Here is a 13,079-nt window from a genome sequence, read left to right as displayed (position 1 = left end):
AGCACCTGCTCACCCTGACACACAGCAGAGAGCCAGGAGAGCCACAGTCAGCACCAGCTCACCCTGACACAGAGCAGAGAGCCAGGGGAGCCACAGTCAGCACCAGCTCACCCTGAGCTGGCACAGGGCTGCCAGGCTGCCAGCACTGTCACACACCCCAGCCCTGCTCCTCACTCCTCACTGGGGAACTGCTTACCTTCAGCTCAGGTGTCAAAACCGACTCAAAATCGTCCTGCAGGGCTTGGGGATCATAGTTCAAGTAGGATGAAGAGCTTTCAAGAAATCTTTCTATGTCCTGGAGTGCTTTCTGAGCGCCTTCTTTAGACTGGCACTTGTCCATCTGCTGGTTGGCAAGCAGGTAGGCACCTTCATCACAGCACTGCAGAGCCTGGGGACAGCACAGGGAGTGAGGGCCCCCAGGAACCCCCACTGGCACAGGCCCTCATGAGAATATCACTGACTGGCCCTGGGTGCAGCCAGCAGCATCCCCAAGAGCTCAGCACTTACTGGTGTTTCAGCAGAAAGCACAAAGCCACACTTTGTCTGTAAGGTGGCTGCAGCCCTCAGCTGTGCCTGCCATGGGGCACAGGGATAAGCAGGTGTTTCTCTCTCCAGCTGGGAAAGCTGAAGTGGGCACTTTGCAGCCTACAGGGAGGCTGGCAGGTTTCTGAGGCTCAGTGCAGACCTGGACTGGGGCTCACTGGCACACTGTGGTGTGTGTGTGATACTGGCACTCACACACTCAGGGGTAAGAGGATGCTCCAGCCAAGAACAACAGAGAATTTCCAGTGCTGTGAATGGGACAGGAGACATGGAGAGCAGGACCATGCTGTGCTCCAGCACGGCCCCAAGCCAGACCCCAGGCACCAGCCAGGCCTGCAAGGAGCCCAGGAGAGGCCCCTGTGCTGCAGGCTGAGGAACTGTGTCCCACACATCAGCACAGTGCTGAAGTGGAGCACACAGAGAGGAAAAAGGAGCTCCCCAGTTCCCCGAAACAGGGAAATGGAACAGGGTCAAAATTCACTGTTTCTCTTAATTGGCCTCAAGCACATTACAGCCGTGTGCCTTCTGGCCTAATTAGTGTGAATTTCCCTAAATGAATATTTGATGCTGATTAAGATATCAAAGAGCGTTGGAGCCACATGACTCCACTTCCATGCTAGCACACAGCAGCTGTGTCTATCTACCAATCTGTCACCTCATTTCACACTCAGCCATGTTCATTCTTAATAAATCCCTCAGAAAAAGGGGCAGGAGTTTATGTGAGAGCATCACCTCTGTCACACTGGGCAGGAAAACCTCCAAAGTCAGTGAATTCATGGATGTAGCATGAAAGCACCACCTAGAGCAGCAGCTGAGCTTGGTGCTCTGTGGAGATGCCCACCTCCTTCTGCTGCCCTCACAGCAGCAGCAGCAGATACCTGCGTGCTGACTTCCCTGCCAAGGGGCTCCCCCAGCCTCTGGGGACACCTCCCTGCCATTAACTGTGAGGAAGAGCTGCAGACTCCAGATGCTTCCAGCCAAGAGGAGAGGCCAGCCCCATGGAGGAGCTCACCAAGCATCTCCTCAGAGCCCTGCGTGTCTGAACGGTACCTGCTGAAGGCGGCTGTGGAGCTCCAGGGTCCTCTGCAGGCGCAGCTGCTTCCTCTTGCCGTGCTCAGCCAGGAGGTCGCAGTGGTGCCGCAGCTCGTTGCACTGCTGGCAGATCAGGTTCAGGGCGTAGTGGTGGTTGGCTGCCAGCTGGTGCCCGTGCAGGATCACCACCTGAGCCTTCCCTATCAGCTCCTGCAGGAAGGGGAGAGCCCAGGCTGGCACACACGCAGAAACGGTGCCAGAGTGCCCACACACACCAGGGTGCCCTCCCAGCTCACCAGGGCTCAGCCACGTAGGACTGAGCTCTTTGCTGAGAGTGACAAAATTACCCTTTGTCCCCTAAAAAGGAAATAAGCCCACAAGTTTCTCTCCTCTATTGAGTGAAAAGACACCTCATAGGACCTGGGGGTCCTCACCTCAAAGGTAAGGATAGCTAATTGGACAGAAGCCAAAAAGTCCCACCCAGGCAATTAAGTAGGAAAAGAATAGAACAAAGAAACTAATGGATTTTGTGAAGTGTTTCACCAGGAGCAGGGACCTCTTGCACCTGGCTCGGTATTTCTGTTTGTTATTTTGCCTTTTATTAAACCTTTTTGTTTCCAACACTGCAACAGAAGCCATCCTGCTGATTTTTATGCCTCCAAGGGTAGCTGAGCTATCTGGGTGTGTTATAGGCCTCCAACAGCTTATTAGACCCAGCTCAAAGAAGTTACTGAAACACAGCCACTCTTGGGGATGGCTGCCATCAGGAGTAGCCAGCAGGGGTGGCTTACACAGCAGAAAATGGCACCCACCATCTGGGGAGAAAACCTTCCTATCCATACAGAGGATGAAGCAGAAAACAATATTTCACCAAAGCAGCAGGGCAATGAGTGCCTGCAGTCAGTGCATCTCTGCCCCTCCAGGAGCCACACCCTGAATACACTCAGCTGATTCCAGTTCAGGCCCACCGTGCTCCAGGCATCAAAGGGAATTGCAGTAGTTAAGGTTTATCTTGATGCCAAGAACACAGGAGCTGTTCTGCACACCCCAGTCAGTGTACTGGTTCTGGTTTCTCCAGGGCTGGGAGGAACTGGGATGGCTTTCCCCTGGGATGACTTCCCTGCCTGCCTGGCTTTTTGATCCTCCTCCCTCTCTCCACAAACATGTCTTCCAAATGGCCAGCAAGCCTCAGACCTTTCTCTAAACTCTTCTCTTCTGTGACCAGACCCCTCAGGATTTCTCTGCTGACCCTGGCCCAGGTGCCCAGCACATCCCTTTGCAAAGGTCACAGCCTTAGCTGGGCTCCTGTGAATAATTTCTCTTCACTCTTGTTTCCCCTACATCTCTTAGTCTTCACCCATATGTTATGTTCAACTCACAGACATGGCAGGATACAACTTTTTTGCAACTCCATGTGCCTGGTAACAAGTTTCTGCCTATTAGCATAGCTAAAGCACTTAAAATATAAATAATTCTTCTTCCAGCTCATTAAATCCCACGCCTCCCCCATGTTCAGACATTTATCTGTTCTGGATCTTCACGGTGGCTCAGCAATTTATTTTAACTCTGATAATTAAACAGCCTGTTTCTGGCTTTCAGAGTGATCACAGCCTTGCTGCTCAGAGCAGAGACATGAAATCAATCCTTCATGCAGCACTCACCAACAAATTACAGAGCCAGGTGATTTCACAAAGACCTACCACAAATACAGAGTGTGGCTCCTGTGTTTCGTGGGTGCTGCTTCTGTGCAAGTCCACCTCACCTGAGCCATGTTATCCCCCCTCACCTGAGCCAGGCCATGCCATCTCCCCTGAGCCAGGCCACCTCACCTGAGCCATGTTATCCCTCCTCCCCTGAGCCATGTTATGCCACCTCACCTGAGCCATGTTATGCCACCTCACCTGAGCCATGTTATGCCACCTCACCTGAGCCAGGCCATCCAAGTGCTCCAGCTCCTTGAGCCTCTGCTTCACCTGGGGGATGCTGTCGCCGGTGTCCGGCAGCTCCGCCTGCTGCCCCATTAAAAATTCAATGGCACTCTTGACCTGGACACAGAGAAGAAAATTGCTGTAAAAGGATACAAAGCACAGGCAGGAAAGCAGTCTGAGCCCAAAATTAATCACACTTGAGCTACGATTGCTAAATCCAATAACACAACTAGTGTCCAAGAACTAATTTGTAAATTGAAAGATGCTTCCATCAGCAGAATCCACGCGACTGCAGGGCAGTGGTACCTAAATTAGCTCTCAGGGAGGAAGCACAGCCGTCTCCCCAGGCTAGCCAGCCCTGCCACAGTCAAGGAACAGCAGCATAAATTAAACACTCTCAAAAGAAAAAGCATAAGAACTTCTATCCAACAGATCTCCACCTCTCCCTTCTGCCAATGGGAGCACATCTGATCCTACCTCTTGAAAACTTTGCTCAAACTTCCAGAGTTGTAAATATTGCTCCATTTTTAACTGGTGCTTTTCCCAGAAGCCATCAAAAGCAGTCTCCATCTCACGCAGCTGACCAAGCAACCTTGGGCACAGAAAAAGGACAAGACTGGGACAATTTGCAAACAGGGGACAGAGATGGACAAGACCCAGAGATCACGTACACAGGGACCCAAGGTCTCAGAAGAAGTCAACAGACATATGCATGTGGCTTGAGATGATCCTAGGGAGAGATTTAATGAAACCAGCACTGCAGAGCAGTGTGATCACACATCTGTGGGAAGCAGTTGTCACTATCTCCATTTATCTGGGTGAAACCTGGGGGCCTGGCAGGGAAGAGCCCTGCACGTGCTCCACAGCCTCATCACAACAGTGGGGACAACAATCAGAGCAAGTCAACATCATGAGAGAAGTCACCCAGCAACCTGATGGAGCAAAATTCTGGCATCTTTGTCTTTGACAGGTGACCTAAAGAACACATCCACGCCTCAGTAATTTGAGTGTTTCCACTGAAAATCAGGGGATTTAGGAACACAGTGCACTCACCGATTCACCGTCTCCCAGTCCCCAGGCCTCTCCTGCTGCTGGTCCTGACTGCATTCCCCTGAGTCTGGCTCTTCAAAACTGCTCAAAAGCAACTTCCCCTCTTTTGTGACTGCCGTGATCTCCTCCTGTATAACACAAAACATTTCTCGTTCAGGCTGCTTATTGTGAGGTAAGGATGAGGCATTCCCTGTGTGAAACAAAGCAGCAACACCCAACAGACCAAAGCACTCCCAGCAGATGTCTCAGTCCTCTTCACACGGAATTAGCCCCTGGAGCTGCACGAGGCTGAGCCATGGACAGGGCACCAGGCTGGGTGGAAAGTGCCACACATGAATTCAGCAGGTCACAAAATGATTCAGGAGGCCAGCACAGCCCCAGCTCTCTCCTGGTGAGCAGTGGTGCTGGTGTGAGACACCTGTCCACAAGTTCGTGTCTTCAAGCAGGGTTTTCCACAGCTTGAAGGCTGTGCTTCTCCATCAAGGTCAGCAGAGGAGGTTGTAAGAGGAGCATCCCATGGAGGAACAAAGCCAGGACTTTGCTGTGAGCCCACACAGCAGCACTCAGTACAACCCCTACATCTGAAGCCAACACACCCAATACAACCTCTCTTAGGGGAAATTTAAACCCTTGGGGTCCTCATCAGCACCAGCTGAGGTGCTCTGTGCTGGCTGGGCTCAGCCCCAAAGCAAACATGTGCATTGAGTCAACTATTTTCAGGACAAAGAGGCCAAAGACAGAAGTGAGGAGGGAGAAAACACATGTGGCCGAGGAGCTGAGGTGGCAGAGGCCCTGAAGGAGTGACCTGTCTGTGGTTCCATTGCAGAGCCTGGCCCTGGAGGGTGAGAGCCCTCCCAGGAGATGGCCAGGTCTCTACTGCAAGAGAAACAATGGCAAAATCTCTTCAGGGAGAGGATTCAGAAAGCCCAGAGTGGGTTCAGTGCCTGCCTGCCCCAGAGAGCTCACAGCAGCCCAAACACAGCATCAGCCCCAGGAGCAGGACACAGCTGCAGGAGCCTCCCCTGTCCCAGTGTGCAGTGCCAGCCCTGTCACTGAAACACCCTGGGGAGGAACACAAGGCAAACCCCATCTCCTGACACTGCCCAGGCAGGAGACTCAGCAGAGCAATGGTGCAGCATGTTTCAGACTGCAGGGGGCTGTTATTTATCCTCTTAGCCCTCACTCTGCACAGAGCCATGGTCTTCCTTTGATTCAAAGCCATTCATTATCCATAAAGCAAAGTGGCCTGACTGTCAAACAGGTGGTGACTTGACTTTTTCTGTTCAGTATATCAGTGGGGTTAATTTCTTGGTTAGGCTGTTTAATTAATTTCTGTCATTTTTTCATTGTGCTTGATGCCAGTTTCTGTGCAGCATCACAGCTACATAAATTATTCTGATTTATTGAGTATTTGAATTCAGGAATCAACTGTACCAGTCCTGGGGTTGTCATGAGAGAGACACGGATCCCATGTCTTGCTGTCACCACAATCTGTGCACAGTTTCTCATCTGCTTTTGTGTTTCATGGTCTTAGAAGGAACAAAAGAAAAAAGCCAGCAGACCTCACTTCAGGCAAAAGCCAATGAGTGATTTTGATATTTGAAATTAATAGATGAGGAATTAAAAGCAACAGATGGCTTGTTCTGAGTGCTGCTGTGCTTTCTACGCAAATGAAAACACGTGATGTGTTTGATTTCTCCACAGAGTGGGCACTGCTGGCTGGTTTTACACTGTGACCCACCCTGTGGGGCTGGTATCTGCCCCCTGCACTGTGGCCACAGTCCTGAGCACAAAGCTGAAGCCACTGAGTCATGTTGCAATACATGTAGCTGCTATTTCATATTACTCTCTTCATTTTCAAAGAGATGGAGGCCCATTGACAGTATCTATAATGATACTTTCTAAACATGCACACATGTATTATGCCTACACACAGCACAACTTGGATGACATTTTCAGTATTTCTTAGAGGCATCTTTCTGGGAACTTGCTGTCGCATGAATGACAAATGATTATAAATTAAAATAGATACAATTCTTTGACTTAGGTAAATGAAACCTGTCACAAAGCAAAGGAGCTCATTCTTCAGCCCCACAGAACAGCTATGAACACAGTGATTGCTTCTGAAGGAAGGGTTGGGGGCCTGTGCTGCTCCCTGGAAGGTGCAGGAGCACCAAAGACAACAGGCTGATAAAGCAGCAGCTGGCTGCACTGAACCTTCCATTGACCCCTAGGATAATATTAATCACAAATCCCCTGAGCCACACCCTGAGCTGGCAGTGCCCCTGAGCCATACCCTGAGCCATACCCTGAGCCATACCCTGTGCCATACCCTGTGCCATACCCTGATCTGGCAGTGCCCCTGAGCCATACCCTGAGCCATACCCTGAGCTGGCAGTGCCTGGGGCTGTGCTGAGCCATACCCCGAGCTGGCAGTGCCCCTGAGCCATACCCTGAGCTGGCAGTGCCCCTGTCTGGGCCATACCCTGAGCTGGCAGTGCCCCTGAGCCATACCCTGAGCTGGCAGTGCCTGGGGCTGTGCTGAGCCATACCCTGAGCTGGCAGTGCCCCTGAGCCATACCCTGAGCTGGCAGTGCCCCTGTCTGGGCCATACCCTGTGTCTGAGCCATACCCCGAGCTGGCAGTGCCCTGTGCCGTACCCTGTGCCATACCCCGAGCTGGCAGTGCCCTGAGCCATACCCTGAGCCATACCCTGAGCCATACCCTGAGCTGGCAGTGCCCTGAGCCACACCCTGAGCTGGCAGTGCCCTGTGCCATACCCCAAGCTGGCAGTGCCCTGTGCCATACCCTGATCTGGCAGTGCCCTGTGCCGTACCCTGTGCCATACCCTGAGCCATACCCTGTGCCACACCCCGAGCTGGCAGTGCCCTGAGCCATACCCTGAGCCATACCCTGAGCCATACCCCGAGCTGGCAGTGCCCTGTGCCACACCCCGAGCTGGCAGTGCCCTGTGCCATACCCTGAGCCACACCCCGAGCTGGCAGTGCCCTGTGCCATACCCTGAGCCATACCCTGTGCCACACCCCGAGCTGGCAGTGCCCTGTGCCACACCCCGAGCTGGCAGTGCCCTGTGCCACACCCCGAGCTGGCAGTGCCCTGTGCCATACCCTGTGCCACACCCCGAGCTGGCAGTGCCCTGTGCCGTACCTTCAGCTGCAGGTACCTCTCGGTGCGCACGGCCAGCAGGCGCTCGATGCAGAACATGTCCTCGGGCAGCTCCGCCTCCGCCAGCTCCGTGCCGAAGCACTGCAACATCTGGGCAATGTCCTTCACAGTCAGGGCAAAGCTCTCTATGGCCTGCAGGGACACAGCGGCTGCAATCGGCCCGGGGTCACCACCATCCTGCAGCTCCTCAGGGGCACCCCAAGAGCCAGGGCTGGGCTGGGCCGGGGCAGCCCAACAGCTCTGACACGGCTGGGTGGGATGTGCAGGCACACAGGGAGAACATCCCACTGGGAACCCAAGCTGCCATCACCTGGGACACAGCATCCCCGGGAAACTGAGTGCACAGGAAGCACAAGGACACACAGCAAGGCACAACTCCTGATTCCTGGCAATATGAAAGTTCTTGCAAAGGGAAAGGAACAAACCGAACTGGAAATTCTCTGAATTCTCTGCATTTGGTCAGTATGCAGTAGGCAGTCTCATTACCCTGCTTCCCAAACACAGTTCTGATATTAATCACATTAAGCAACCATTATTAAAAAGCCTATTTGGTATCTCCCATTAAGGGAACTCTAATAAAGATTTTAAAGACAGATCTTCTGGGAGCAGTTTCAATAGGAGCCTGAGGGAGCCAATCCTGCAAACCCATCAAAGCCTAGCACCCCTTGGCTCCTGTGCACGTGTGATCTGGGAGGTGCAGTGGCTCTGGGGGCTCCCTTCAGCCCCCAGTGCTCAGTGCCTGACTGCAGACGTTCCCCAGGGAGCCCCAGCTGGCTGAGCACCCGTGGCCAGCCCCACTCACCGTCCTGAAGATGACCCACTCGCTGTGGCAGTACTCCAGGGTGCCCCCCAGCTCGGGGGTCAGCTGCTGCTCCTCGATGTACGTCAGCAGGTCACTGACCGAGCTCAGCATCACCACCTGCACACACACACACAGGGCCTGTGTGACCCCTGGGCCACCCTCCTCCTGCCCCATCACTGACCGAGCTCAGCATCACCACCTGCACACACACACACAGGGCCTGTGTGACCCCTGGGCCACCCTCCTCCTGCCCCATCACTGACCGAGCTCAGCATCACCACCTGCACACACACAGGGCCTGTGTGACCCCTGGGCCACCCTCCTGCCCCACACTGACCCCATCACTGACCGAGCTCAGCATCACCACCTGCACACACACAGGGCCTGTGTGACCCCTGGGCCACCCTCCTGCCCCACACTGACCGAGCTCAGCATCACCACCTGCACACACACACACAGGGGCTGTGTCACCCCTGGGCCACCCTCCTGCCCCACACTGACCCCCTGAGCTCAGCATCACCACCTGCACACACACACACAGGGCCCTGGGTCACCCTCCTGCCCTACACCGACCCCTGATGCACCTCAAACTCTGCTCTACATCCTGTTCTGGAGCAGGGCTTCCTTCTTACACTAATGGCTTAACACAGCTCTGTCCCAGGCTCTGAGCACACACAGCAGTGCCCAGGCTGCTCTGGGCACACACACAGCAGTGCACACACAGCTCTGAGCACACACAGCCATGCCCAGCTGCTCTGGGCACACACACAGCCATGCCCAGCTGCTCTGGGCACACACACAGCCATGCCCAGGCCTCTCTGGGCACACACAGCCATGCCCAGGCCTCTCTGGGCACACACAGCCATGCCCAGGCAGCTCCGGGCACACACAGCTCTGAGCACACACACAGCCATGCCCAGGCCTCTCTGGGCACACACAGCCATGCCCAGGCTGCTCTGGGCACACACAGCTCTGAGCACACACACAGCCATGCCCAGGCTGCTCTGGGCGCACACACACAGCAGTGCCCAGGCCTCTCTGGGCACACACAGCCATGCCCAGGCTGCTCTGGGCACACACACAGCAGTGCCCAGGCCTCTCTGGGCACACACAGCCATGCCCAGGCTGCTCTGGGCACACACACAGCCATGCCCAGGCCTCTCTGGGCACACACAGCCATGCCCAGGCTGCTCCATACCGGTAACTTGAGCAGGAAATCCTCCTGGCTGAAGCGGAAGCCGATGTCGGTGAAGGTGCGCTGGAAGAAGCCCGTGGGCCGCAGGACCATCACCAAGTGCAGGTTCCCTGGGAAGGATGCCTGCAAGGAAACACAGACAGCATTCACCACCCTGGGCAGAGGCAGCTCCTGCAGCAGCTCCCAACGCACTGAAAGCAGGGGAATCGTTCAGTTTTAGGGGGTTTTCTTATTTTCAAAACAGGAGGGTGTGGCATTCACGTTTTCTGAAAAATCCCTTCGCCAAGGATTTTTCCCCTGGGAAGCTGAGAAGCCTCAGAGAAAAAGGAAAACAATAATTCTCTCAATAATTTGCTTCTCCTGTGTTTTGCTCATGTGGAATGTGTTTGGGGATTGTTTACCCACAGGTGATTGTTCCATTGGATTCTGCTGGGAGTTGTTTGCACTCTTTGGCCAATTGGTGCCAAGCTGTGTTGGGAGAGTCAGGAGTTTTCATTATTATCTTTTTAGCATTCTGTAAGTATCTTACCTGTATTCTTTACTATAGTTTAGTATAGTATTCTTTAATATAATATTATCATAAAATAATAAATTAGCCTTCTGAGAACATGGAGTCAGATTCATCATTCCTTCCTTCATTGGGGCACCCCACAAATAGAACAGGAGGGAGATGCTGGGGGTGGTTCAGAGATATGGGATGGAACTGCAGCAGGGCTGTCCAGCCCCACCTCCCCTTGGAGCAGGCAGGTCAGCCCTGCTCCTCAGAGGCACACTTGTTATAAACTTTAATAATGCAGATACTGTTCATCATTATAACTTGGGGAATGAAATTACAACTTAGCAGGGAGCAGAGGGCTGGAACATTGAGAGGAATGACAGATTGAGGAAGCAAAATTTATTGCCAAACTTGCTAATCATCCCATAACTGCATGAAGCACACTCGTCTTGTCCTTGGTAATTACCAGGCAACATTTAATTTGTGGCAAGAATTTGGAATTTCCTGTCTACACTGCCGGAGCCTTTTTTCAAGCATATGGTTAGCAGGTGCATTTTTAAATAGATCTGTGAAAAGGGTTCTTGAGAATGAAGAAGAATTTTTAAGACAGTAGAAGTTGCATCATTAAACTATGGATAAGCACGTGATGCAAAGCCTTGAGTTAATTAAGACAATATTTGCTCTGAGATCCTGCCAGGCCAGGTCACATTTCTCTCCTCCTTATAGCATCCTCCTCCATGAAACATGATAGTAACCTCTATGCCAAGGGTGAGAATAATGAACGTGTTTGGGTACTTGGCACTGCAGGGCACTTCATCCATGCCCTCAAAACAAAGATCATCCCACAAGCATGCATTAGTGCTGTTTGAAACAGGATTTACACGAGCTCTGGCATCCCTGAGCTGCACTGTCACTCATTTGCTCTGTTTTCCTGGGTAGGAAGGGGCAGGTTGTGGCTTCCACTGCCCACAGCTTCCCTTAGGAATGGACAGTGAATTTTAGGATCATATAAGCCACATAAATCCAATATATTGATCTGCTGTTATTTTAAGTACGAGCGGAAAAAAAAAGTTGTGAATGAAATGGCAAACTCATACCCTTTGGAAGTCAACAAGAGTGGTGCCAGGGACAAAGACTTGGCACTGGAAACAACAGCAAACCATTAAATAACAGGGACATTGGTGCTGGCTCCAGGCCCTGGTGCTGTGCTCCTGCTCCAGCCCTGGGCAGCACCGAACGCCTCCTCTGTGAACCCTGGGCTCCCACCTTGGCCCTGCCCTGGAAAACGCTGCAGGAATGTCTTTGAGCACAGAAATTCATCCTCCCTCGCCCTGACATCATTACCCCCTTCATCCCCTGGCCCTTCAGCCCTGCTGCCACTTGGAGCTTCAGCCTCCCCTACTCCTTCAAGTCCTTTTGAACAGGCACCCTCTGGGTGCAGAGCAATCTCCCTGGAGCAACAGCCTGGGTGTCCAAACCTGGGTGTCCAAACCCAGCTCCCCACGGGAAACCTGCAGGCTTTGAATGTCAGCCCCAGGAGCCCCTGGGCAGGACAGGAAAGGGGAGCAGAGGCAGGAGAAAACCCAGCTCACAGGGACCAGAGGGAGCAGCCTGCTGGGAGCAGGGATGGCCCTGGACACCTCTGCTGCAGGATGCCAAGGTGTCCCACACCAGGACACACCAGGAGAGCACAGCATTGTCCCCCTTCGCCCCAGGGACACCTCTGCTGCAGGATGCCAAGGTGTTCCACACCAGGAGAGCACAGCACTGCCCTCCTGCACCCCAGGGACACCTCTGCTGCAGGATGCCAAGGTGTCCCACACCAGGAGAGCACAGCATTGTCCCCCTTCGCCCCAGGGACACCTCTGCTGCAGGATGCCAAGGTGTCCCACACCAGGAGAGCACAGCACTGTCCCCCTCCACTCCAGGGACACCTCTGCTGCAGGATACCAAGGTGTCCCACACCAGGAGAGCACAGCACTGCCCTCCTGCACCCCAGGGACACCTCTGGCTGCAGGACACCTCTGCTGCAGGATGCCAAGGTGTTCCACACCAGGACACCCCAGCACTGCCCTCCTGCACCCCAGGGACAGCCATACACACACCATTGTATCCCTCCTGCTCCTTGGTATTTCACCTCAAAAGTGAAATGCCTGAGTTTCACCCTGAGTTTCCAGGGCAGATGATTGGATTTCCATTCAGTTTAGAAAGCGTCTGGGGATTTTTCAGCTGATCTTATACATACAGGATCAAGGTCAGCACTTAGGAGTAGCTACAAAACAGGAAGCACAGCTTTGCAAATGACACCTAATGTATTCCAAGCATGGGAAAAAATGAACATGAGAAGAAATAAGCTGGTAAGAAAGACAGACACCCACAAACCATGTCCTGTGCCCTCTTAGAGACTTAAGGGAAAGGATGAAATGTTAGGAGAAAAAAACCCCACATAGACCAGTAATTCCTCAATATAACATTACTGTAAGGATTGTATTTTTTTAGTTATTGTAACAATTTTAGTTTTTCTCAGAGCTGAAGTGTAGATAAGTTTCCTAAAAACTGACCTCTAATGATACTGAAAATACTGCTGCAAAAGACCCTTTCCCACAATATATTAAAGAAAGCAAAGACAAAAGGATATTTAACATTGCCTCATGCTTTATGTTATCATTTGTAAATCTAAAAAGAATCCTGTGCACTTGATAAACCTGGGGTTATGTAACAAAACACCTAAAGAACCCTCTAAAGCCTCTGCCCTCTGCAGCTCACCAGGAAAGGCAGAGAACTCCCAGCACAGTCCCCCTAAAGCAGGCAGCTGGCAGCACTGCACTGCTGTTACCTGTCCCACTG

General features: G+C 52.7%; 1 protein-coding gene across 6 annotated transcripts in view; it reads right to left on the bottom strand.

The window, feature by feature from the left end:
* MCF2 (MCF.2 cell line derived transforming sequence) overlaps positions 1–13,079 on the bottom strand; it is a 55,811-nt gene that overhangs the window by 20,588 nt on the left and 22,144 nt on the right. For all 6 annotated transcript variants that reach the window (XM_054641221.2, XM_077186199.1, XM_077186198.1 and 3 more), the window contains 8 exons: positions 9,740–9,859; positions 8,542–8,658; positions 7,722–7,871; positions 4,557–4,681; positions 3,981–4,095; positions 3,501–3,620; positions 1,594–1,785; positions 197–388 (listed from right to left, as the gene is read on the bottom strand). In XM_054641221.2, coding sequence (XP_054497196.2) covers positions 197–388; positions 1,594–1,785; positions 3,501–3,620; positions 3,981–4,095; positions 4,557–4,681; positions 7,722–7,871; positions 8,542–8,658; positions 9,740–9,859 — 1,131 coding nt within the window. The remainder of the gene's footprint in view (positions 1–196; positions 389–1,593; positions 1,786–3,500; positions 3,621–3,980; positions 4,096–4,556; positions 4,682–7,721; positions 7,872–8,541; positions 8,659–9,739; positions 9,860–13,079) is intronic.

The sequence above is a fragment of the Agelaius phoeniceus genome, chromosome 14, assembly GCF_051311805.1.
Source record: "Agelaius phoeniceus isolate bAgePho1 chromosome 14, bAgePho1.hap1, whole genome shotgun sequence".
Lineage (NCBI taxonomy): Eukaryota > Metazoa > Chordata > Aves > Passeriformes > Icteridae > Agelaius > Agelaius phoeniceus.
Note: the sequence above shows the minus strand (reverse complement) of the source record. Positions and strands in the feature narration are given on the sequence as shown.